General features: G+C 40.7%; 1 protein-coding gene across 13 annotated transcripts in view; it reads left to right on the top strand.

Moving 5' to 3' along the window:
• The window catches only part of KDM2B (lysine demethylase 2B), a 129,993-nt gene that overhangs the window by 73,303 nt on the left and 28,952 nt on the right, over nucleotides 1–27,738 (top strand). For all 13 annotated transcript variants that reach the window (XM_076353068.1, XM_076353067.1, XM_076353072.1 and 10 more), the window contains 2 exons: nucleotides 7,094–7,548; nucleotides 15,658–15,744. In XM_076353068.1, coding sequence (XP_076209183.1) covers nucleotides 7,094–7,548; nucleotides 15,658–15,744 — 542 coding nt within the window. The remainder of the gene's footprint in view (nucleotides 1–7,093; nucleotides 7,549–15,657; nucleotides 15,745–27,738) is intronic.

Raw genomic sequence — 27,738 nt, 5'->3', positions numbered from 1 at the left:
GCTCCCTGAGATGCCACTTGGAGTGAACCTGGCATGGTTGGAACTGCCCTAGGTTCTGGACAGAGGAGAGAAATGATCACCTACTAGCATAATTCTTAGTAGAAAGGATTTAAGAATTTACAGGCAGGCACCACTCTCCAGTGAGTTTTACTGACTCAAGAATAACTTGAGGGAGCTAATAGTCTGTGTAGCTAGACAAGGGAATTGTCTTGGAATCCCTAGGAATTTGGGTGCTTCACATCTTGTGTCTCTTCTTTGCTCTGGGAGACCCTGATTAGAAGGGTTAGTTAAGCAGGAACTGTGTGGAGGAATTCTTCTCTTCATAGAAGATCGTCCTAGAGGAAAGGATGAATTAGCCCCTTGGATCAGCTCTTCAAAAAGCAGTGACAAAACTCTGACAACTGCGTTCCCTGGAAAATAAGGAACAACCTCCTGTTGTCTAAACCACTAGCATGGTTTAGAGGCTCATCCTGCAGGCAGGGTGGGGCTGCCAGATTGCTGAGGTGTAATTTCAGAACAAATTAGATGTGGAGAGGGGATGGTTCAGGATATTGAGATGGGACCTTTTTCAGTTAAATCACCAGTGTGAATTCCGGCCCAGCTCAGTAATTACTGATAATGGTTTGGTGATCCCACGAAATGTGCCTCTGTCCAGTTACTAGCTGAGAGATATTCAAATCATATAAAAGCTCACTGGTAACCATAGACGTCCGGTGTCTAGGGGGAAAAGGATTGTTTTGCATGACCAAAGAGTGCCAGCTGCAAAGGCATCAGGAAAAGGAGCCTGGCTATTTGGGAAATGGTTTGGTGGCAACATTGTCTGGATCTTGTTGTCTTCTGTGATGGCTTCAGTTGTTGGCCTGCTGGAAAGTGAATATTAAACTGTTTTGCTGTTGTTTGGGCATAGTCCTATGGTCATTTCAAGCTACTGTGAGAAACGTGCTGCTCTCACAAGGCTGTTCTGTTTCGTGGAGTCTAGAGATTGTGAGGCTGTCCTGTGAGCTGAATCAATTCAGTGATCTGGCTGAAAATTCACCCTACTGAAAAATAAATATATTTGTTATCAGAAGGATTGAAGAGCTGATCTGACTTGCAGCCCTACTGTGTGGCTGCAGATGCTGAGTTGAGGTAGGTGCTGGGAGTGTCTGGCTGGGCAGATCTTGAGCTGTTGTTACTGTCTTGAGTGGATGGGTACTTTCAGCTTACCGAAGTGGTATCTACTGACAGCATGTAGTTCATCCACCTGCCTGCTATCTCTTGACTTCAGAGTATTAGTGTGCTGATGAAATCTCTGACATTGACAACCAGGGCCTTTCTCTCCAGGAGAGACAGATGTATACTTTTTTTGTCAGAAACTTGCTTTTTATTTCTTGGCAGAATATTAACCTTAAAATAATTATTTAACTGGGGATTGTGGTTCAAAAGCCCAGGTCTACTATATCTACTGGATCTTTCACTTTGGCATTTCTTAAATTCAAAGGAGTAAAGGTACATTATTTACCTTCACAAAGCTTCGCTGCTTTGTTCTGCGTGAGTAATACTGTTTCAAATACTTGCTTGTCTTTTCTTTTAACTGGTCTCAGTGTCCAGCCTCTTGACTCAAATACGGACTGTAATCCTTGAATTACACTTGTTTGTTCTGTGGTGTCTATATCTTAATATCCTTCACCTACTGTGGGATAGGAGATCCAAATGAGGTCAGTGTTCCAAAACCCCACCGCTTTGTTTTTAAGCTTTTCTTCAGAACTGCTAAGGTCCTTAAATTGTCTCTTCCTTAGAGACTTCTCTATCTGCAGGCAATTTCTTGATTTCCCATGAGAGAGTATCCCTTGACGAAGTATTTCCCATTATTCTTCTTAAAGATTAATGAAACAAAGTACTTAACTTCTCTGTAGACCCCTCAATAGATTTGTCTTCTGTCCTTCTTGGTTTAAGAAAAAAATCTGCACATCCTTGTATTCGTTTTCAGAAATTTCTCTTGAATAATCTTAATGTTTCCCCTATTTTTAAATAATTTCCTTGACATAATTTGTTTTAAATGTCTACTTTCTACCTCTCCTTTTGGGTGCTAGAACTTGCTATTTTTCACCCTTGAGTTGTGCTGCTTTCTTTTCTTATATACCTTCTGATACAGTGGTCTTACTGGATCTCAGAAGCTAAGAAGCAACAGTTGATTATTAGTTGAGGAGGACATCAAGCAGAGAGAGCGCAGAATGCTGCCCATGGTCTCTGGGATTCACAAAGTGGTAGTTTTCATAGAATTGGTAGACATTCTGTTCTCCTGCATGGGAAAAAAAGGAGATTACTATGGTGATACAGGACAGAGGACACAGAAAACTGAGTTCATCAGCAAATTGTGTTTTAAGGATATCTTTAGACTTTTCATAATATGTTCTCATTACATAGTATTTATTTGCTTTGACATGAAGGTTACTAAATTCAGAGTGACTCTTTTAAGACATTGCCTACTCATGAAAATGTATTGCTGTGATTGTGTTGAGATATCTCTGTCCCAATAGTTGTATGCTAGTATAGCAACTTATATTGTTCTTTGTATTTCTGTTTTCTAAATGTCTTGACTCACAAAACTTCAGACAGGGAAAAAAAAAAAAACAACACCTCGGTGTAGGCAAGGCTAAAACCTTGGGTTTTCCCACTCCCTAAATAAAAATGTCTGCCCTTCTGAATGAGTTATAAGATGATGACTGTGGTTTCCTTTCCCATTCTTCAGGCCCAGAATGAGTTTTCAGGCAGTTGCCTCCTAGTTAGTGTGTGAGACTGTTCTTTTACAGATCTCTTCCACAGAAGGGCAAACGCTCAGGGGAGTGATGACATGACAGCAATCACAGGCTGCTGTAAAAGCACGCAATCTCTCTTTCTCTCTCTTTTTTTCTTTTCCTTGTCCCTCTCAACAATGACACTTGTCCTGCCAGCTGAAATCAGAAAGGGATCCTATTTGGGTTTCCTACTAGATTTGAACATGCGCTGTTTTAGGATGGATATGTCTTCATTATTTTCACTCTTACCATGAATGAGTCTGTACTGGATATTTTCAACCACAATTGACCTGCAGTGAGGTATGGATCTTGAGAGTGAGCTGACAAAGAGTAATTGGGAGAAGATACTGGGCTATCAAAAATGCGCTTTCTCTGTAGCCTGCAGCTTTTAAGATTCCCATTGCTAAAATTTTAACAGGATGGCTCTAACTGTACGTTAAGCCTGATGGATGAAGAAAATATGCCTTCTGGCATGGTGAAGGAGCCACGCAGTGATACATTTCCAGTATGCTCAGGTTTTTTTCTGCTAATGAAAATGTCATTGCTGTCTTTGGCAGACCAAGAGCAACTGCTGCTCCCAAGTCACAGTGTCAGGGTTTGGAGCTGGGAATGTCAAGGTAGATATTACACACTGGACTGTTCTAAAGAGTTTAGAAAGATTTCATAATTATACTTCACCCCCCTCCCTTTCTTTTAAGTTCTGTAATACAGCAAGTTGCTTTTCAGCAAGGAAAGAAACTGTATATAATTATCCTTCTTGTACGAGTGGATAACTGTGGGGAAAGGTAAGTGATTTGCCTAGAACCACAGGGAAGTGAATTGCTATAATAAAAAAGGTATTTCTAGCTCTCTGTCCTGTGGTCAAGCCTGAGCTGCTCCTCCTCTTCACTGAGTTGTATCACTGACTGGTTTGTATAAGCTGGTTTTATTTGCTTTGAGATGGAGAGGGGTGAGGGTCTCTTTGCACTAAGTCATGTGGGAGCCCAGACTGCATAACCACTCTGAAACTGGAGTTCTAACCTGGCATTGGCTGGTGCATTGACTCAGAAGAAGAAACCACAGTTGCACTTAGCAGGAGCTCTTTTCCATGGAGAGACTTTATAAACCAAAAAACCTCCATGTCAGTGGAACCCTGGTAATACAGTGCTTAAAATGCACTTCTTGACAAAGCAAATGCAGATTATGCTTATGTAGGGCCTCAGCTCACAGCATAGTAACTCGCATCAGATGCTGTTTTCATTAAAATGAATAATAAAAATCATGGCATGTTGCATTACAACAAAACACTTGAAAACACAAAATTGAACCCTTCTCACATTGAAGTTGTCCGTCCATTATTGATTCCCTTAGCTTTTTTTTTTTAAATTAGCAGCAGTAGCAGACAGTTGTTGTCTTTTGAAAGCAGTCCACTCTTAATCTGATGGTACAACAGTACTGTAATCCCCTAGCGCTCCAGAACAGACTGATACGCTTCAGGTTAATAGCAAGCCCTGCCCCCAAAGGTAAAGTTAGGCAAGGCATCATGAGATGATGGCTTGAGAGCAGGCCACAGGGCACTTGCTTGATGATGGTTCATTTTGAGGTTAGATTTAGATTATTTTTTGTCTGTCCATACCCAGGTGTAGCTGGCACAGCAGGGCCTGTCTTGTGCAGACAGCTGGTGGCAGGGAAGCGGTGGCAGCTGGCAGAATGGAATTGCTGCCCGCCCCCCCCCCCCCCCCCCCTCCCCCGTGCTTGCTTCTGATGGGAATAGGCCCCCAGTATGCTGTGGTGTTCCACTCCTCTCTTGCCTTTTGTTTCCCTAGATTAGAGCAAGAGACAAAAAGTGGAGATGTCTCTTGAAGGCTGTTTTCTCTTAGCACCAGAGCATTACTTGGAGTCAATTATTCACACCTCCATAACGTGATCTCCCTCTCTTTCTTTAGGCCTTATCTACGCTTGTGATTTGCCCCAGTTACAGCCATTAGTTCCTGTTCAGCAGAGCCACAGCGTAGGAAGGCAGAAACATAATTTTCTTCATACGGATTTATACCAATTTCTGTTAATGACGCTGTACTGGTAGCATAGGGATGTGTATCTGCTTTCACCTTCTTCTGTCACTGGCATCTTCTCCCATCTAGGCTGGGCTTTTGTGCTTCAGTCAATTGTAAAATAGCTCACCAAGGCAGTGTGGCTTAGAGAAGGGGCTCCAGCCCTGGATCCAAGAGCCTGGATTCTGATTCCTGGTTTTGCCCTAGATTTGATGTGTGACAATGAGCAAATCGTGCTTTCTCCCAAGCATCTGTTTCCTCAGCTGTAAAATGGGAGAATGCCATAAGCCGATTATATAGCCCTTTGAGGTGGGTAAGTGTGCTAGCTACTGTGTGGACAAAGGAAAAAACAGTGTTAAATAGAAGTTGGATAACCTAGTGGTTTTTAAATGTTCTGGTTAAGATATTTTCTAATCCTGTTTATTTTTCTGAGAAGCATGGGGGTGTATTAGCACAGACCAGAGAGGAGGAGCTGCTCTGGAGTGTTGCATGCCACCACCTCAGCACACAAAATAAACTGTACTACTTCATGGTGAAGCTTTTTTGGAGGGATGCAGGGAGGAAGTTAGCCTGCACTGTGGATGGAGCTGGATTTGGCTGTGACCAGCCTTGCTGGTAGCTAGTATTTTTTGCAAATGCCATCTTTTCACAGGCATTTCAGCTTAATTACTTTCAGGAGTAATTTTATGGCCATCTTGGTTCTGAGGAGAAATGCAAACGTGACTGAAGGAGTAGACTGGACAGAGATGCTTGATTTTTGCAGACACTAGCAACAGCACATTTGCCCTGAGAAGTATAAAGTGGCCAACTCATATCTCTTGGGCACTAACGCACAGAGGTGCACCTGGCCTTATAGAGTTTTTATTTGAAACTGCAAAGCTAAGCAGCTAGGCTAGCTGCCCTCAGACAGCTACTCTGCCACTGCCTGTTTCATCTTTGTTACCCAGCTGACAAGTAACACGTACATTTTGCGAGAAGATGGTATAGAGTACGCAAGAGACAAAGAGCTTCTCTGTGATAAGGATGAATTTGCCAGCTTGGAACTGGGCTTCAGCGTTTGTTTTCAATCTCACTGTTAAACAACCGGATGCTGAGCTTTTTCTTTAATGTCCATTTAATCCTTCCTTAAGCATGATTCACATTGTCCTAATCCAAAGCTACTGCATTGCAAAGTATGAAAGCTGTGAAAGGAACTTTTCATTAATTGTTCGCTCACTTTTTCTGTATGACTTCTGTTTCCTTTGCAGAGTGTTTTTGTTTGCAGCTTGATCTCATACCCATTTCAGCCACTATTAAAATTCACATTGACTTAACTGGGTGTTGCCAGTGTTAACTGTATTTTCCACAGAAATTCGTGCTGTTGCTAGCCTGCATTCAATGTTGTTCACTCAGTAAAGGAAATTGTGTCTAATAAATAAGAAAAGATGTGTGCTTTAGGGAACATTGGCCACTGTTTTCCTACATTGCTTTCACTGCTTGATTGCATGGAGTTGGGTAACAGTTGGGATTTTTAGGGGGAAACTTAGTATAAAACTAAGATTAATAGTTTAGACTCAGAAACTTGCCTTTAAATTTTCCTGAGAAGTACCTAAGGATGTATCAGGGATGGCATTGAGAAAAACAGTATTATGTAACTCCATGACAGTCCTTGCATTTCTCAGTGTGTTTAGGCTTCTTGTCTGTAAAATAAGCATAATTGTAATCCTCTGTCTCAGAAGAGCAATGAGTATTCATGCAGTAACAAGTAGGGGTTCTTGTTTTACCAACAGTTGCTTGTAAAAAGGAAAAGTATTGAGAAGTTGATTTTGTGCTGTGCAGAGTTCCTGGAAGAATGGTGATGTACAGCATTTTAACGTGCTTTCTCCCACCATTTTTGCCCTCCTCTTTCTGTGCTAACTCTCCTCTTAAAGCTGAAAGGCTGCCGAATCTGGTCTCTTTCGGATTTGTGGGAAAATTAATTGTGTGTGACTTAAGAGGTCTGCCTACTCTTAATTGAAGGCATAGAGGACTGAAGCTTTGAAGAAAGCATAATTTTTCCCTGAATGTTTCCCAGTCATTTGAACTGAGTAGATGTTAATGAAAACCAGCATTAAAACAAACAAACAAACAACCCCCCCCCCCCCCCCAAATTAAAAACCAGCTGAATAGAGCCCATTCCTGTCACATACTTACTAGGCATTATCCAGTGCCCTTTTAAATAGGCAGCGCCTAGCCCCAGTGGTAGAGAAGTGTTTAAGCTATGAATTATATCGGGTAAAATTTCAGCATTCTTTTTCTAACTTTCAGATGCAAAAAGAAAACGCAGCACAGACAGCTATTCATCAGATTCGTGGTTAGACATGGATGAAGAATCTTGTGATGCCCATATCCGGGAGGAGAAGGATGACAGCTTGGATAAGAACTCCAAATCCTTGGTGGATGGCTCCTCCTCACCCAACAGCACACACTCAGAAGGGAAGGAGGGTGCAGGAAGAAAACAAAAAGCCACAGTAATGAGATACCTAAAAAGAACTTTGTCTAATGAGTCAGATGACAGCGTAAAATCAACGACCCCCACGGACTATCCCAAAACACCAACGGGGTCTCCAGCTACAGAAGTTTCAACCAAATGGACTCACCTCACAGAATTTGAACTGAAGGGTTTAAAAGCCCTGGTGGAAAAGCTTGAATCTCTCCCAGAGAACAAGAAGTGTGTTCCAGAAGGTATCGAAGATCCGCAGGCTCTCCTAGAGGACATGAAGGTGGGTGTGATAGCTGTATTCTGTGGGCATAGAAGACAGCAGGAGATCAGAAAGCAAAGTTGTGCAGCAGAGGGATGGCAGCTTGTGTGTAGTGACCAGCTCATATCAGCCTGCTACGCCACAGAGGGAAATTACGCCTCTAACAAAAGCCATCTCTGCTCTGGGGAGATGGCTGTTTGCAGTCTGATTTAATTGATGCAGTCCTTTCTGACTGTCAGAGCAGTGGCCAAAAGTTTAGATCCTCTCATAGTTCAGCACTTGTTATGTCCCATGTGTAAATATTATACCTCAAAAAGTCTGCTTATATTTATAGTCTTAATCTGCCCTTTTTGGTCTAGTGTTTTTCTGGAGTATATCTGATTAACTGACACAAAATGTAAATATTTGATTGTAATTCAGAAGATACATCGTCTAACGTTTTCAGTTGCTTTTTTTTTTCTTTCACCTTTTTCATTTTCTTTTCCTCCATTGCCCTCTATAGGTTGATAATTATTCTCCACTGGTACAATATACTGTTTTTGGAGATGGTGTGTGGAGTGAATGCTCACTAGTAATAAAACATCTCTCTAGATTTTTAGTATACTCGAAGTGGTACCCCATCTGACTTAGGGATAAATTTCTCCTGAAGACTAGCATGGTCTTGCTGCTTCTAGTCCCAGCCCTGCCTCTGATCCATGGTATCCCTTTGGACTACTTGGTTAGCTTTTCTGTGTCTTGTTTTCACATTGGATAAAATAGGCATATTAATTATTTTTTTTAAACAAAGCTGAGAGCAGTATACTCTTGTAATTTTGCTGGGACTTGTCAAATAAGGCTAAAATTGTTAGCCTGTCCTCCACAGGTCCAGTACCGTGGCAATTTGGCCTGATTTGGAACTATGAGTATTGATTTGTGGTCTTGTGTTTGGACTGCTAGTTTTGTGCTGTTTCTGTGTACAGTATGTTTTGTCAGCTATGTATGTTCTATACACAAGAGCTGCGTAAGCCACAATCTGAGGGGAAAAATACGTGTTTATATGGTAAAAGGGGAGCCTGTACTTTTTTAGTGCAAGTAGTGTAACAGCTGCTTAGAAAAGGCTTCAAAGCCAGTTAAAGAAGGCTGAACATATGCAGTGTGCGGTGGAACCATACTCCACAATCTTGGAGCCTGGAAGTGTGATACACGGCACTCATTTTGGTAAACCACAAGAGCTCAGAAAGTCTCTTCTTGCAAAATGGGCCACTTTGTGTATGAAAGTGGACGCACATGCCCAAAGTCGTGGCTGTATATTCACTGTCTTGCTTTGTGATCAGTCGTCTTCGAATCAGAAATCAAAATGAAGCTTCAAGACCAGGAGTTGAATTTGTGGTGAAGGAGAAAGAATGGTAGCGTTACTTTTCCAAGCTTGATGCACAGACCAAGTTTCCTTAAAAATAAACTGCCCCTTCTTGAAATCCCAGAAAGGGGTACAACACGTAATAAATGGTGCAGATGTTCAGAATATGATCATGCATGCTCTTTTGATGACATACTCCAATGCACTGAGAGACATCTTACTGGAACACGGCAAGATACCATATGTGAATCTGGTTTAAAGCACCGTGTAGGAGTATATGCTTTCTTCTTCTTCAGGGCAGTGGATTCACTAGCTACAGAGATGGAGAACTGCACACGGACATTTAAGAAAAAGGCCCAAGTCATGCCCTTTTTGGTGATACTGTGCTTTAACTGGTATTAAGTGGGCATCAGCTAGTTTATTTTGTGCATCTTGCAGGGTTGTAGTCTTGATGTTCCATCTCCTTTGATAAGTGCCTGCTTCTAAACTTTCTCTCCTTGCCAGCACACACTGTAACCATCAGGATGTAGCCCAACATCTGGATATTTATGGTTCCCTGCTGGTTAAAGAACCCATGACCACATCTAAACATCATGCATGCTGCAGAATTGTTTTCTCTGGAATCACCTCTGTATGTTTGGCGAGCCTGTGACTGATTAGTCAGAGTAAGACCTTTTAAAAGGATGTGAACTCAAACATTTTCTTGAACAGCGTCTAAAGAACTGTTAAAGAACTTTCTTACCCATCTTTTTTACAATATTGGCCCATATATAAGGCAGCCCTCAATTTTCAGAGTTGGGAGTCTCTATTGACTCAATGGGAGTCAATACAGCATAGTAGATGAATTAAACCCCATATAGTCTGCTTCCTCCGTAACTCTCCCTGCGGTTGCATAATCCACTTGCGAGGTGCTCCAAAGGAATTGGGGCAGTTAGGGGGAGTTGCACTCATATCAGTGGTTGCTTGAGTATGCTTCCTCTCAAGTCAGGAGTGGAGCCTAGGACTCCCAACACAGGCCTTCCTTTTGCTCATCAGCAAATTGTCTGAGGCAGCCACTGACAAGGTGTGTCCCATTCCCATCTATTGTTGGGACCCTGGGTGCAACAACCCGTTACTCCTTTCTGCTGCTGTGTTCGTTGACGTGGTAGAGAACAGTGCAGTGGAGCCAAAACATCCTGTCTTCTTGTAACCCATGTCATACCAAAGCATGAAGTTTAGTTTATTCAGTTTGTTGGCTTTAAAAAAAAAATCAGAAACAAGTGTATCAGTGCATGTTTAGGGCTTCTACCTTCAAAGGATCGAGCATGCTGCTGGAAAGGTTGCCAAGTGACTGATTTCAGCCCCTTGAGCATATATCTAGCATAAGAGTCCTTGCAGGACTCCTGTGTTGCTTGATGTGCAGAATGCAGCTGTTCAGTATTTTGTTCCGTCATTGCTCCTCAGTGTGTGTTAGGTACATCATACTGTTCAGGCCCTTAGCTGCACACAGTGATATGAATGTTCTGTTGGGGATCCCAGTGATACTCATCACTACCGTAGTCATGTGCTTCACAAAGTGGTAATTGATGAGTTGTTGTTATCTCTGGTTCACAGGTAGGGAACTAAGGTGCAAAGACATTAAGACAGAAGTGACCATAGCTTTAGATACTGGTTTTACGTGCCAGGGATGTGATTATCAGAAAAGTTAGCATTATTTAAGAATGATACATGCAAAAGATAATTTTAATGGTATTGAAACTGTAATTGCTTAACATTTCTGCAGAGCAGAAGTTCTGATCTTTAGCACCCAGATCCCAAGCCAGGTGTGAGGAAGAGTAGGAACATACAATTCATGAGTGCCTGTGGAAACCTGATTTAAAAAATTTGCCCTATGTCACATAGAGGCATAATGGTAGAAGAAGAAATACAGTTCATTTTTTCCAGAATGGTATTTATCTTCTTGACCACTAAATCATATTCCCTCTTACTTTGCTACTAGTTTTCCAACTTGTACAGAAAATAATGTGGGGATTTTGCTGATAGCATTAGCAGTACAGAGAGCAGAAGCCAGGCTTCTTTGCCTTTACCTCACCCTGATGAATATCCAGAGCACCAGTCATCTGTGTGACTGAATGGAGGCAGAAATCCTGCAGAAGCAGCTGTGCAGATCATACGTGCTGTGACTGTATTCGGCTATATTCACAAGGTTTATTTCATGGGCAACCTGACTTTTGGGCATGTGATGTATTAATAATACAGCCTATAAAATATACCCTTTTAGTGCACCCATTTGAGAGTTATTTTTAACAAATGCATAGCAAGAACATGCTCTGACAGAAAGTCTGAAAGCTCTTGCTCTGCTTGGAAAGTCTTTAACAAGTTTCTTCCTGAAGAAAATAAATCCATGTTTATTGTAGCTGTTTTATTTCTTAATGAAATACACTCAGGAACTTTTCTGTATCACATTCAAGTCTGTCTTTTTGCTTCAGTAAGATAATTAATGTTTTCGGAAAACAGGATACGGTAGTTAAAACTGGAGAAAGGAAACCATTTTATTTAGTCATGTGAAGTTTCACAGAACAAATTTGGGTAACTTGCAGAGAATCCAGGCTTTCCCATCTGAGCAAGAATACAGTAAAGGATGGGCGACTGGGTTACTGCTCTTAGTGGTAAATACAACTGCAGCTATATACAGCTATTTAATGTCAAGTAGGTGAGACTCTTTGAAGTAAAGTAATTTATTTTCCTTATGAGAAGGGAGACTGAAAACTAAACTAAGCCTGTGTAAATTCCTTACACATCATCTAAGTTCCTAACTAACTGTGACTATCTAGTCGGGACACAGCAATCCAGAAGTGCCAAGCTAATGCCTCTGCAGATTGAGAACCCATTTATCACCATGATTGATGGAGTGCAGCAGCACAAGGAAGGCTTATTTGCAGAGCATAACATGGGCCTCACTTGGGGAGCGGGTCAGTTCTTCCCTCAGCTCAAACAAGGAATTAAATTCTTGTCGGCTGCAGCTCTGCTGTATGGGCACTGTATCACTGTGTTCACCACCAAAGGAGCTTCTCGGAGGCCTCCAAACAGCGATTACTGACAGCAGTGTTCACTCCGTAGCAGATGGCATCTGAACAATTGGCCAAGGAGATGCAATACTCTCTGTATCCAAATGTCTGCGGCTGGGCTCTGTGAGCTGTATGTGCAGCAAATGCGAGGGGAAATTGTTGTACAGATAAACATACCCTCCCTGAGAGTGCTCAGCTGACCCAAGTTGCAGAAGGACAGAAGGCTTGGCAGTGTAGCTGTTGGCAGGGTGAGCAGCCAGAAGACACTGCAGCAAGTTGCCTCCACATCCTTGCTGTTGGTGTTACTGTTGGAGGCACATGCAGCCTGTAGTCATACCTTGTTTTCCATATATACATGCCCTCAAATGAAATATGAAACAGTGCAACAACTTCGGCTCCCAATTTAAAAATTAAGTAGCAGCTGAACTGTTAGAAAAGTACCTACACTGATGAGGAAGAGAAGGAGGAAAAAAATCACTGAGAAGTAATTTTACTTAGATGGTGGCCTTGGGGATTGGAAGAGTTTCATCGTGTGGTTTCTTCGCTTCATATTTAGCTACCAAATAGTACATCAGTCTACTAAAGATCCAATTGGGGTGGACTCATGCATGAAGAAGAGAATAGAGAGGTAACCATCTTACTCCTTGGTGTAGTGTGCATCCCACATCACAGGACTGGTAAAGCTGAGCAGACCTTTGATTGTGACAGTCTGCATCCCACATTAAACACTCTGCCAGTGATACTTGTCTGTATGCAGCCTCTGATTTCAGCACACAACACTTCTGTTGTGTTACCAGCAGGATGGTAATTCCTTTGCTGCTGTTGGGGAAGAGGATTGTGAGATCTGCCTCGTAGTAATGCCACAGATCTTCCCCACTTCAAAGCAAAAATGCTGCCCTTCTTCAGAAGGGACTGTGGAAGTCCATTAGGGTAGAAGAAACTCAGTTTGAAGAAAAGAGTTTGTCAAATATCCACAACTCCTTGGCAGCAGGAGAAGATTCTTGTGCAAGACAGATGATATCTACTGAAATATGTTCTTACTTTTTCTTGCCAAGAAATCTTACCCCCTTCTCGTTCTGATGACAGGAAAAAAACTCCCTCTACTGAACGCATTTCAGGGGAGTCATTCCTTGCTGTGCTTTTGAAATTAATGGCTAAGCTGAATTCTTACATACTTAATCAGTTTCTTTCCTTCATACCCGCTGTTGTCACCACAGCCTTCAAGTGTAATGAATCAGGCAGCCTTGTGCTGGATGAGCATCACGTTGTTTGTCTAAATGGAGCCCCATGGCTTTTCTTTATCTTCTTTTTTTTTTTTTTTTTTTAACCAGGTGAACAAAAGTCTGCCTCCTCCAGCCTGTTGTGTGCTGACATTTGACACTAGTCAGCCCAAATGTGGCTTGGTTATGGTTCTGCTGCTCAGACATCCATTGTTTTCAGCTGGCTGAGATGATAAACTGCCACAGTTTTACATTTCTTCTTGGGTAATATTTTCACGTGATACGTATGATAACAAGAAACCTTCATTATCCTGCCAAGTTCTTGGAATATACTCTGCTTTCTATTGAACTCGGAGTCTCTGACAGTCATTAGTGGAAATGTTAAGGTTTTCTGTCTTACAAGCTTTCAAATCTAAGAGTAGCAAAGTAAAGAGGGATTAATTTGTCCTTTGTTTATATGGCTCTCAAGCTGCCGCCTTGTTCTGGAGAATTTTGGCTTTGCTATGAGAATACAAAAGACTTCTCCATTTTTAGGATTGAAAACTAACTTTCAGAATGTGGTCACAGTTCAGTTAATGCAGTGATCGCGCTCTCAAAATAAAAAGGACATGAGAAAAGAGGTGCTCACTAAACCTCAGCTCAGCCAAGAGTTAATTTGCCAATGACTAGTCTGTATGTACAAGTTGTTAGCTGTTTCACTCTATTCAGCTGAAGGTACGCTACAGGCTCCACATCAGAGTCAGGCTGGGGCAAGCTGGGTTTTACTCCCTAACCAGCCAGGCTGTGCCTGTGCCTGTGCAAGCTCCTGAGTGCAGCCATAGTGCCGGGCTGATGAAACTCGGCTTGTACTGGTGTTGCTTATTTTGGTCATTGGCGCTGCTTTTGGACTAACCAGTATCAAGAACAACCTTACTGGTGTGATCGTATCTGAAGAAGCAGCACTGTGCTGGTGCTGTGGTGTCTATTAGTAAAGCATCTCTCATTTAAGCACAGACTGGGGAATTGAGCTGCATCCGGCAGGTTGCCTGAGCTCCAGGGAGAGAAAGCCAGCCCCAGGGACACTCGTGCAAACCCTAGTTTAGATGCTAGTCTGCCTGCTTGGGCCCTTGGGGCCTGGAACATGGCATCGTACTCCCAGCTTTAGTTGGATGATTACAGATGAATTCCAAGTGCGCTTCTTATTAAAACAATTACTGTATTTTAAGCTCTTTTTGTAGAGTGTGTGAAATTTCTAATTATTAAAGCTCTACACTGGGGACTGAGAGAGCCTGGTGCCTATTGTTGTCTAATTAAGCTTTTTTCAAGAAGTCGGTATACTTGGGAGCAACACTGTTGAACTTCATTGTCTGGGGTTATCTCCTAAATTCTATTATGAGGTAATTTCCAACCTGCAGTTCTTGTTTGTTTTATTGGAGCATTTTTTTCCCCTTAACCTGTTAGTGCTTATTTGGGCTTCAGTTTTCAGCAGTACAGCAGAATCCTCCTTTGGACTTGTTTTTTGTTTTCATTTATTGTCTTTTTCAGCTACCTGAACTCCAAATTAAGAGCTTTGTAGCTGGGTTAGTATGTGCGTAGAGAGTCAAGGGAAGCAAGCATGGGCTATTCCCAACTGCACGATTGAGTACGCTTAGAAAGAGTTCATCCCCACCTCTGTGTTGAGTTACACGGTCATGGGAGTGATTCACAGCGGTAGAAGCTGTGTAAGCCAGTGCAACCCACTCATGAGATTTCTAGGACAGTGCCTCAAAGCAAAAGGATTTGGTAGGAGTGGAAGGGAGGGGAGACCAATCTTTTTCCTTAATACCATACTATCCAGAGTCAGATCCTTTCCTAGTGAATACTCAGGAACCTGAATGCCTTACCTGATCACATAACGTGAACTAGATTACAGCAGCTCTGGCCTGCCCATCAGTGTGGAAGGAAGGCCAGTGGAAATGATGGTGCTCTTGAATTGCCATGTGCATAAAGATGAAAAGTTACAATGCACACTTCCTTATCTTGACTTACCTGAATGTTCAGGCATCTGAGGATTGCTCTAAACTGCACGCTTGATGCCCTGTGACTGCAGAAATAATGGTGGCAGAGCCTAGGGGCTTCTAGGGTCCTTTGTAGACTTGATTAGGAGAGAAGGTGTTGGTTGTGGTGACTGGTGGGGGTCGTTTGGGATTTAGTGAGCTGGAGTTTAAAAGGAGAGGCGATACTGGTATTAGACTGATAGCAGTGGAAAAACACCAGTCTTTTTGGACACACCAATTTTAAAGAAGTCTGTAATATTTGAGGTGATTCATGGCTGATTTTTGCTCTTTTGCACGAAACTTCACATCTTGGATCTTAATGATAGGTGTGAGAGTTTCAGTGTGAATTGGAAATTTGGAAGCAAAAGTAACTTGCAGAGATGTAACAAGTCAGCAGAGATCTTGTCACTCTGTCTTTCATCAGAGTGGAGTATTGTCTTCCGTTAAGTCTCTGCACTGTTAAGTTGGAGAAATATTTCTCTGGTTAATAAAGGCCTTTTCATTTGCAACAGAACATACTGAAGGAACATGCTGATGATGACCAAAATCTTGCCATTTCGGGTGTCCCTGTGGTCAGCTGGCCCAAGAAGACCACAAAGGTAATGAGACACAATTACTTATTAATCATTGTTGTGCTAGGTCTTCGTGTTTATTTATCTATAATCTGACAAAGTGCTGTATATGATACTTCGGCAGCTGCTAGCATTTTTAACATGAAACGTTATTTTTAATGGTTTTATGATTAGGTGTTGAAGCAGAACATAAAAGTGCCTCAGCAGGGAGAAATTGTTAGTTTCCATTTAAAAAGAATTTGTTTGGGCCTTACTTATCAGTATAAAACTTTGACATGTCTTGGTCATTTACTAGTCATGGTTAAATTTGAAAATGTTGATGCAACATTTTGTGTAAAATTAAATAATGTGTAAATCCTACAAACTGGTCACTTGCTCTCATCTGGATGACAGGATGCTTTTTCTCTTATACTATGAGACGTCTTGAATTCTCTGTACGAGTGTGTCACTGTAACTTTGGAGGGTTGTTTTCTATCCCTGTATCTTCATTTTTTCCTCCTATATATGGGAGTAATTCTCTTTACTTTGCAGGAGAACCGTGAGGCTTGCTTCATTAATGTTTCTAAAAAAATTTGAAATAATTAACTAAAGAATAATGTCAAAAGGCTGGATGTTATTTATAACAGTGGTATGTTTACCACACTCCAGTTATTCAGCATGCTGTAAAAGCAGCTTTGCTTATTTAGAAGATGTCTCATTGCTTCTATTTTTACTTTCATTTTTCACTGAATTAGTTTTATAATACATAATTTCTTTAGAAATGCTGAAAGGGTCGGTCAGCTTAAATCAGGCTTCTATGTGAAAATCTGTTGTTGTTATCATTGTAAATAACTTTCAAATAATTAACTGAGTGAATTATTTTCCCTGTTCTCACTTTTTGTGCTGGTGCAGCTGTCATGGCTTTGCATATAATTGCTTGTAGCCATGAGAATTTGCTGTTTTCAAATGGGAAGTAGGAGACCAGAAGCATCAAACTGCCAGAGGAGAGTGGGGCAGAATGAGCATATTATGTTCCTTCTTGGTTTCTTTTTGGGTTTTAGCTGAGCACATTTCAGATAAGTTATATCTTGTTAAATACATATTGCCCTTTTAGATTGTAATAAATCCATGGGAATATGCTTTGTGCTTAAAACATTTATTTGTTTAAAAACAGTGGAAAACCTTGAGAGGAATAGGTGTCAGATTCTCCACTGCTTTGAGAGTGGCTGTTCATTCATCAGTCAGGTGTATTCTAGGTATCGAATAAAGCAAAATCTCTGTGACCAGAGGGAAACTGGTGTGTGAAAACATATAAAACAAAACTAAGAAACAACTGACTCTCGTGCTGTATCTTTTGAGCTTGCGGTAGAAGTGAGGATCTTAATGTTTTGAAGCTTGTAGAAGCTTTGGCATTTGTTAATGTTCTTGTTCGTTTTATTTTGGAATCCTTGATAAATGGTTCATTTCTTATATTTTATTTCTGTATATCGGCAATGTAACTGTAAAAGATTTGTATTTTTTGTGACTTAAATCTTATCCCCCTTTGCAAAATCCATCTTGCTGGCTGCAAGGTTTTGGGGTTTTTTAAACTTTCTGGTGCTTATTTTCCTTTAGCCTTTCTGAAAGCAAAAAATTTTAGAAGGCATCGTTCCCAGTGCTGAGGTACAATAAAAAAACAATTAAACACATTGGCTAATAACAAATACAAGGAAAACTTTCACAGGAAGTCAGGCTTTAGATTGAAGTTTGGAAATAAACAAAAATTTATAACAGAAGAAATCCTTTCACCATTCTCTTCATATTTACTTTGCTTAATCTGTGATCAGTTTGTATTATGTCTTAGTTAAAAGGTACACATGCAGATATGGCTGAATGTTTCCCAAAAGGAGTTTGTTGTGCTTCTAATTGGCAAATGTCCATGTCATCTTACATGTTACAGCTATTTCCCTTGTCTGGGAACAGAGGCCAAGTGAACAGGCTAGGAAGACACGTCTTAGAGTTGAGCCTTTGAGTCCCAAATTAAAATATGTTGGAAAGACAATATAGGGGAGATTTGTATAAAGGCAGTGTTAGTAGTTAAGCTCGGTTATTTCTCCTTTGTTCCCTGTAAGTCCTGATAATGAAATAGAAGATTTTACAGAGAAGAAAACCCTTAGGGAGGGGGGAAACTCCCTTTAAAATTGGATTGTAGCTGGTGGAGCAAGTCTCCACGGCCAGAAGATTCCACGAATGTTGAGCACAAGGCAGGAGAGTAAAACCTAACAGTAATTTTGCTTTCTGTAGTATTGCTCTTGTAGTATTTAGGAGAAATGCGAAATATTTAATAGTGCCTTTCCTGAGATACTTGTGTTCAAAGGGAGAGGCAGATATGATACCAGCCCCACAATAGCTGGTACCATGCTGTAGGAAGACATTGTAGCTGGTATGTCAGCTGTCAGGGACAGGAAGATTGTCTGATTCCAAGTCCTTAAAGAAAAAGAAGTGAACTGGAATCCAGAAAGAAGAGGCAATAAATGGAAAATGTGGCTCTTGCTTTCTCCCAAGAGAAGGCTCTAGAAGAGATTTAGAAAGACAAGAGCAGCAGATGGAGAAGGAAGAATAAAGCCAACATTAAATGCCAAAACATTTCAAAGAAAATGGAAATTACTGTAAAGAAAGGAGGGGAAGAGACTAGAAATGGCAAGAGAGCAGGATGAGGAGGGAGGCAAGTACTGAAATGGGATGGAGCGGGGAAAATGTAGAGCGGAGGGAGAGAACTCTTACTAAAGTAAAAGATCCCTGGACAGGGAATGACTTAAACTGTGTGAATAACCCAAGTTGTGGAGCGGCAGGCTTAGTTGTGTTGACTTGCTTTTGAAAGAACATGTCTTTAATAATCTGAATGATTTTCGAAGCAGCAAATAATATTTCCCTTTAAAATTGAGTCACAGTTTCTTTTATGTGTTAATGTGACGTGCCAACAGTATGCACAGTTCTGTACCGCAAAGCGGTTGCTTGAAGACTCTGAAATTCTGGGGTTTAAGGAAGAAACATGTTCACTCACCTTAAATCAGAGTTCACAGTGAATGAGGTGTCATGGGCAAGACATTTGACTAAGTGCACGGAAGACCCATCCATATGTTGTGGTCTCATTGTGCTGCATCGCTCCTGTCTGCCTTTTCTAAAGGCATTTGGGGCTGTCAGTTTTACTGCAGCTCACTCTCAAAAAAAATTACTCACTGAGAAAAGAAACAGAAGTAATGATCAAAAATGTTTTTGTGAGGAGACAAAATAAATAGGTGACATTTGATGATCTTGTGGTTAGCGTACAAAATGGGAGGCAAGGGTCTGTGTTCTGTTCCCAGCTCTGCTGCAGCCTCCTTGTGTTGCATGAGGTAAATGGCACTTTTCTGCTTCCTGAGCTTTTCCATATTAATGGAGATGGTCCTTGCCGTCCTGGGAGGTTGTGAGGTGAAATTAATGTTTATAAAGATCTGTGACATCTTCAGCAGAAAGTTTCGTAGTAAAATGTATGAACCATTATTATTTTATGGTAATAGAGAAATGGTGTGTGATTCATAGGCACCTCTTCCAGATCGTATTTACTCATCTTTATGGAGCTTTTTTGAGTCTTTTGTACTTTATATAATTTATTGATAATTACTTAGCACAATAATTACACTCCAGTAGGCGCTTTTTTTTTTGGCAAATGCTCTTTCAGAAGAAGCAAGAACCTACCTTTTTCTTTTCGCTATAGAGTAAGAGAAAACAGTCCATTTTCAAAAGAAGTCCCTGTCTGATAATGATTCATTTACCAAAATGTTTGACTTTGCCAGGGATCCTAGGATATGTACAACAATCCTAATTTAGGCCCCTTCAAGGAATCAGGAATGTGGGACCAAGTGGATATTTGAAACCTACGTGTCCTGATAGCTGACTGACAGTTTACGTACCTTCAGACTAGACAGCATATTTTTCCCAGCTGGCTGCCGAGCACAGATGCAGCTGTGAATATGTAAACCCCATCCCCGTTCCTTTGCTGGGGGTTTGTGCAACAGTAAGTTGTCCTCGCTTGGTGCGGTGCTGAGTGTTATCTGTGGAGTTTTTTTGCAATGGTAGTCTGCTGTCCGAAAGGAAGATCTCCATAGGGCATGCTGCCTTGAAATTTTGGGTTCTTAAGTGACTAAAGAGGAGTGAGAAATAATCCTAACAAACTAACTCCTTCCCCATCCCTGGGACATCAACTTCTGGCTGGTGTGGAAAGAGCAGGGCCTAAACCTGATTTTCCACTGTGGCGACACGTTGCTAATCACTGGTGCAGAAAGCTGACTACCGTCAAACAAAATCTTGAAGCCCACTCTCAAGACTTGCTCAGCCCTGCAATACCAGAGTTGCCATTTTATCTGCACAGGGATCAGGTGTAGCATTTTATTTAAGGAACTCGGAGTATGGCCCAAGCAGAAACCATGCATTTTTCAAACCATTTCCTATTTCTGGAAGGCAACAGTCAACTATAGTAGCATGTAATTACACTCTATGGCAGTGCCTTCTGTTTTTATTGTGATAAAGATCTTTAGTTGTCTATGAAGAGCAGCTATAAAGAACTAAAATATGTTTGGACTCTCTTGTTCTGTGAAGAGTTAGAAATGCAGACTGTGAGTCAGATTCTCATCTCTCTTACCTGGCACAAGCCTAAAGCCACTGCATTTGTAATGATAGCAAGTGTCCAAATATATATAGGTCTGGCTGTGAGCAGGAGATGAAGCTGTAATTTTCAGTAGCTGGTTAACAATGCTGCAATATGTGGCTGTTTATCTGATGCCCGTTCATACGCTTTACCTGTTCATTTTAAGAGAAGATACTTGAGAAGTATAAGGAAATGGTAATATTCTTATTTAAATGAGTACTATTAATTAGTAAGGCCACAAACTGAAATTTTAATTGGATTATGTTTTTTTTAAAAAACAGCCTTCCCTGCAATTGGCAATGCAAATAATGTTCATAGCTATGTATCAGTGCATGAGAACCAGGAAGAAAAAGTGATCGTTAAAAAAAAAAAAACCAAAAAAAACCCCAAAAAAGACATCTCTCAGGCTGTTTTTTTTGCTGTTGTTTTTTGGCTTGGGTGGTGGTGGTGGGTGGGCACAGGGTTGAAAGGGACCTTCTGGGGTTTTGACTCTACTTTCCTGTTACCGTGGGCAGCATCTGATTCCAGTCATTAGTGAGTTCTGTCTTACAGCAGTTTATTTTTTTACCCCATTATTTTTACTAGAAATCTTTTTGCAAAATTCTACAGATACATGGATGTATCTGAAAAAGAAGGATTAACTCTTAAGAACTAATATGCGAGAGGCAGAGCAAAAGGCTGATCAGTATGGTTGAGGAAAGGTTGAGCTAGTCATACTCCATCAGACCGCGTGTCCTGTTTCTGATGGTGGCCAGTCACAGCTATTAAGAGTTGTAAGAACAAAGCAGATACACAGCGATCTTTCCGTTGCTTATCTTCCAGGTTAAGCTAGAAGATTGTATCTTCATCTTTTGTGTTTAGTGTCCCCTAGTAGAATTTTTTTTTTTCCCCTGTGTGAATTTACCTAATAATTTGTGGAACCTGTTGATCTTTTTGATCTCCATAGCATCCTGTGGCAGTGTCCCCCACAGTTTAATAAAGCTCTGTGTAGATAAGTACTTCCTTATGTTGTTTCAGACCTGTCCCTTAATATCATAAATATACTTCATGCCCTCTGTATCATGCATTCTGAGAAATTTGAATGAGGTCTCTGTTCACCTTCTCTGTGTTGTCAATGATTTTTTTTTTTTTATGTCCCTGTTACTGCTTCTTAGTCTTTTTTTTTTTTTTCCCCCCCATTTACTCCCAAGCTGAAAAACACTAGTAAGTTCAATCTTTTCTGGTACGCAAACCATACCATATGTTTGATCATTTTTCTCACTCTATTCTAGCTCCACCATAGGTAGTTTTGAGATGAGGGTGGATATGGGACTCCACAACCACAGATAGTGTTCAAGATGTGATGTTTAAGAGCGGAGACTAGAAGAACATGTCTTGTTCAGCGTGGCACAACAAAGTTGAAGGGGGAGATGATTGTTGTGTAAGTACTTCAGGGAGTGTAAGCACCAGGGGAGGAGAAGAGTTATTTAAGCCAATGGACAATGTTGACATGAGAACAAGTGAGTATAAACATACCATAAATAGATTTAGGCTGGAAATAAGATTTCTGATCGTTGTTCATAGGCTGAACTAAACAGCACACAAGAAAAACAGTAGACAACTGTGGTGAAAAGGGTGTTAGATTCTTAAAAATAACTTGTATTTTAAATAATAAAAGGCAGTAGTATTAGTCACCATCTCTAGATCTGGAGCCCATAGAGGTCCTTGGGCACATTCACGTGTCTGCTGCCATTTTCCAGCAAGCGACCTTTTTCCCTTTTCATGGTATTTCACATTAAAAATGCTGGGAAGGGAAGATGATCGACCAGTTTTTAATGACAGAGCTCCTTTATGTATGGTTCCAATTTTATGAACATATATGCAACATTATGCATCGGATCAAACTTAAGAAATAGTAAGTAAACGGACTAAGAATCAGTGGACACAATAACTTTGATTGTATGCAGAAATTAGGGGGTAAAATAATAAATTCAAGTGTTTTGATAAACTTCAACTTGAAACCAATGTGATCTTTCAGAAGTGTTGAGCATTGTTTTACGTCAGGTTTCTTTAAATTCAGGGGGAGAGGTGCTAGGTGGACAAAGAACATTCCTGAAAACCTTTGAATAAATACTTCCAGTTTTTACTTGCTTGCTTACTAAGAATTCCTACCATAGCTATCGGTAGGCCAGCTCCACCCATAGAAGCAAGAGCAGTGAGGTACTAGTTACAGCAATTAGTGTTTTAACCAGAGTGGTGTCTGAAACAGATCTGAGCACGTATAAATGGCACAACATCAAAACAGCATCAGTTTCAGGAGCCTGCCCGGGGGCTACCACCAGGAAAGCAACATTCCTCATAGTAGCAGTGGGAAAACTCTGCCAAATTCCCCAAGACAGACCAGTCCTTGGACATCTATTCAGGGTACTTCCTGTGGGGATACAAATGTATTAGAAAGCAAATACTGACAATTAAAAACAAGCACTTAAGAATTAAAGTAAAAATTGAGCCGTCCTAGTGTAGGAAAATAACTGGGAAGGGGGGGAAAAAAAGGCAGAAAGACAGCAAAAGAATTGTGTCAATTGTTGTACGATGTATTTTTCTGGTTGAGATTCAACTAAGTTTTACATCAGTCATTCCAAGTGGCGCAGCAGCAAAAAGGGGATTTAAACTGTCACATTTTGTCCTTGCCAGGCGCCAGCTTAAAGGTGTTTGAAGAGATCTCACACAGCACTGCTTGACCTCTGCTTGGTGTCAACAGCAATTTTAAATACCAATAGTCTGCAAGAAGATTTGCATATACAAATATGTGTGTATTGTGAATACTTTTTGTTGATAAAAAGTCCTGATTATAAAGTTCATAATCTACTGCAAATCAGACATTTCTTGGTAGTTACCAGATGCTAATAATTAATTTCTCTTCCAGAAAATAACTTAAGTACAAAAGAAAATTAGGATTAAAATAAATTTAAATTTGTTTTTTTCTTTATTGATTTAAATTGTGATTGGAATAAGTGATTTAAATTATTCTGAATAATTTCTGTTCTTTTACACTGTAGGATAGTAGATGCCATGTGGTAGGAGAAAGCTGAAATTTATTCAGAAAGATATCCCAGTTCTGGCTCCTGACAAGTCTATTAAGAAACAAAACCACATAGTTGAGGTTTGGGGGATTTTTTTTTTTTTTTTTTTAGGGGACTTCCCACAGTAGCTGTACGCATACGAAACTAAGTTCTTTCCCTGCTAACTACACTTGGGAGCAGGAAAAAAACTGATGCACCAGAACTGAAGACTTCTTTGGGTACTGTGCAAAGGAGTAAGAGCTGCTGAAGCTACTGGGAGTTTCTGTCAAGCATCTGCTTTCCCAGGGTAGTGCTGCTGAGGAAGGCAGCTCCTTGCCTGACTTGTTTATTTTTCTGAGCACTGCTTCAGTCTCTTACAAACTTTAGTCCTCAAGACAAATTCATTTCTGCGGTAACTCCAAGCAGGCCAGGGGAGTTTCAGGGTTTGGTGTATGTGTATCATACATAACATGCCCAAAGAGCTTCACTTCGTATTGCCTCAGTATTTTTCTAAAAGCTTTGCCTGATGACTTGACAGATTATTTCTCACCTCAAGAGGCTGTACTTGAAATATTGTGTCCCTTCAGGGAGTAATTATAAATAGCAAGGACTTGAATGAGCACCTTCTTAATCTTCCATCTTTGACTTAATATTTTCCCTTCTTATCAACTCTCAGCCACTTGCTTTGGAATCTGACCAATGCCTTTATGTGATTAATACATCAAACAGGTAAATTAGAGCCATTTTGACTCTGAGTAGAAATTTGAACGGATTGGAAAAAATGAATAGACATCTCTTTTCAAACTGTTGTGCTCCAAGTATCGTACGAGAAGATTTATGTATTCTTCCCCATTGTCATTCTTCTACCATATGCATGAATATTCAGTAACATGAATTTTTCCCAACTGCGTCTTGACTGCCATTTTTCAAGATAGCAGCTTTCTCTTTATTTCATGACAGTAAAAGTGCTGATGAAAACTGCTTTAGCCTTAAGACCTTTTTCTTAGATAGCGTATGTGAAATGAATTGACAGGTCTCAAATTTTATCACCGGGAGCATGACTACATTCATTACTGAGTTGGCCAGCAAAACCAAATAAAAAGCTAAGGTTTGAACCTGGTTTAAGTGTTCCAGCATCCTTGTGCTCTCCCCCACCCCGACATTAAAACCATTCAAGCTTTGAGTTACGTATCTGAGATTTAATAGTTTTGTTTCTGGATCGAAGCACATTGGCAGAGCAATGTGGAAGGCGTTTGTCATTCCACAGTACGTGCTGTGCAATTATGGACATTAATCCTGCGTGCACTTTTCAGAACAAAATTGAATTGTATGTTCTGTCCCTGAGAAGATGGCTTCCTTTTAGTTCCGTAGCACATTGAAATTAAAGTCTGCTGAGAATATAAATGAGGTCTTGTTTCAACTTTATGACTTTTGTGTAGGCACTAGTAGACCAGATAGAAGAGGTACAGAAGTGCTCTCCTTTTTGATAATTAACAAATACAACGAAAGATATGGATAAATTCTGATAAAAGCGAAGCAGCTTTGAGACTTAGTCTAGCGTGGTTTGGTGGTTTATGTCCTGGATGTTTCCCTACAAATCCAAGTCAGGTTTGTAGGTGACAGCAGAGCACCTGAGCTCTCATGTGGCAAACTGTACTTCAGCTTTTCCTGTGCTTACCATTTGTTTGCCTCTAAATGTTTGGGTTTGGTCTCTAGATTTTAAAGCTGCTGCCTACATGTTGGTCGCAACTGACTGTTGTAGAGCATTCTGTGCTGTGTGTCAGAGTGCACTGAGCCACTTACAGGGAAGCAGGTTACATGTTCTGGTTAATCCACTCCTTCAGCTAGCAGCCACATCTATTTGCATGTTCCTCCACAGCGTGACAGTCACTTCTTATGTTCTTAGGAGCCTATTTCACTGGTTTTTCCATTTACTGACAGAACATGGCTCTTGGAGACACAAGCTGTGCTGTGGAAACACTCTGTAGCATGAGGATCTGTGGAAGAAGGAAGCATGGCAGGATTGCCCTCGTTTCCCAGTGGATAGTCCCAGTCATGCCACGGCTCTTCCTGTAGAAAGTAAATTCTCTCCTCAAATAGATCCAGATCTCATGAACTGTTGAGTTTGTTGGTACCTCTCTCTTTCCACAAATCTGAGGCTGTGAAGGTAGAAGACCTCAGTTATTTATCAGTAGGTTCCCAAGATGCAGTGCTCTTGTGTGGTAGGTTAACTTGATGTTTCACTAATCTGCAGTCTTATTTATTTTATTTTTAAGATGACAGGGTGTTGGAGTTTTTGGGGCGTTTGTATTGTTTTTAAGGCTTATGAGAGAGATGGAGTGAATGAGTTACTATCAGCACGTTCTGTCTGGGCTCTTGCTGTTTTGGGTGCTGCTCCTCTATTGCACCGTAATAGTCCACGGTTGTCATCCTTCAAGAGATAGTCGTACAACCCTTGCTGCCTTTGCCTCTCCTGTGTTGGATACTGGTTAGGGAAAGTATGTGCAGTAGGCATTACATGGAGGGAGCCATCAATATATTATTTCATCTTGAGTTACTTTATTTGCTCTAAGGTTAATCAATCAGACTGTTCATTAAAGAGATTGTGATGCATACTCAGTGCATCTGATGACTACTCTTATGTCATAGTTCAGATAGATAGTAGGAAGTAGTAAGATCATGATACTAGATAGGTATTTAGGCTGTCAGAATGTCACTGCTAGTGTTGAGAATATGACTGAAATATTGGCTAGAACTCTTGAGAAAAGTGTCATGAAATTTGCCCGGGCCCAACAGTTAAGATCATATTTCATGTGAATGGATGCTTACACCAAAACAATGAACCTTAGAAAGGTATTGGGTAACTCTCTTATCCTGATACAGGTCAAGAATCGTGATTCGTAAACATCTCAGTGGGTTTCCTTTTCAAAAACATATGTGCTGGCCTGCAGAAAGCAGCAGCAGCTCCAATCACAAGATCTTTTTTTCCCAAGGACTTGTATATAAACCAGTTTGAGGTGGTTTTTCCAATTGTTTCCATGTAAATATTTTTTCTAATATCAGCTAAATATCATATTCTATAAAGATGCATGAAAAGTTGCAAGGGAAGGTTAAATCAAAGGTGCATTTATGCCACATTAAAAAACTTTTTATTTCACCTCATATTGAGAATCACAGAATCATAAACTCCAGTGTCTAATATGAAAACACGGATCCTGTTTAGCGCTGGTAGCAGCAGCTGAAATCTCTTGGTACTAGAGATGCTCAGGAGCAAGTGAGTACAGCGCAGGGGTCATAGTCTTCCTCCTCCCATCTCGGTTTTACTATTTAAGGATATTTGCATGAGAATAAAATCTGGTTCTTTGGCACTCATCTGCTCCTGCTGTTTATTCTTCGCTTGAGGTTATTGTCTCAGTTTGTGACAACATAATTGGTTTCTGTGGAGAAGATTATGATATTGATGAGACTTACATATGACTTCAGGTGAGGTGCGATCAAAGCAACAGTTCAGAATAGAAGGTACTGTCTGTTTTCATGCAGTTTTCACTAAGGCTTATTCAGCAGTTTAATTAAAGATGTTATTTATTACTGAATTATATCGCGCAAAGCTGAAGTATGGACACAGTTATGCCAATACAGGCATGACCAGGGTCAGTGCTGCTTATTTGGTTTTCTAAGCTGATGTAAACTGTACCAGGTTAGTCAGATATACGCTGTTCACACAAGGGTTGCTCTCTATTTGTCGTAATTTAGTGTTCTCTAGTGTAGACAAGCTGAAAGAATTGAGCTGGAAAATGCTCTCTTAATAGTTCTTTCTGTGTATTAAATATTTCTTTGGATGGTTAGCTGCTCTTGTACAAGATGAGATTTTTGGAGAGCAATTATAATCAGAAAAGTTTATTTTACTGTGTTGTTTTCCCCCCACTGATTCCCAATTTGCTATTTTATATCATATCCTATCCAATTTTTTTAAATGCCAGCTCGGCAAAGTTTACCTAGCATTTGGAAATCATTCCGAGATCTTCTTGGCATGTGTGTCTTCACTCCTAACGCAGGCCTCGTAATTAGAGCTCATTTGTCAATTGTGTTGCTGTTGTAAGCAGCAGACTGGAACATGCTCTCCCATGGCAGGGCTGGCTGAGGAGTGAGGTTTGATGTGGGTTACACTTGGTGACCTGCTGCAGCCCAGATAGGCTAATGCAAATATCAAGAGTGCTAGTATGCGTTGCAGATGAGAGGACTAGGATGATCTATGTCATGATTTAATTTGCTGTGAATGACATTTCACCGTGGTGTGACTGGTGGATTGTCCTTGGGGGATGTCACAAGTTATTT

Source organism: Aptenodytes patagonicus, chromosome 15, assembly GCF_965638725.1.
Source record: "Aptenodytes patagonicus chromosome 15, bAptPat1.pri.cur, whole genome shotgun sequence".
NCBI lineage: Eukaryota > Metazoa > Chordata > Aves > Sphenisciformes > Spheniscidae > Aptenodytes > Aptenodytes patagonicus.
This window is presented reverse-complemented; position numbering and strand designations above follow the sequence as displayed.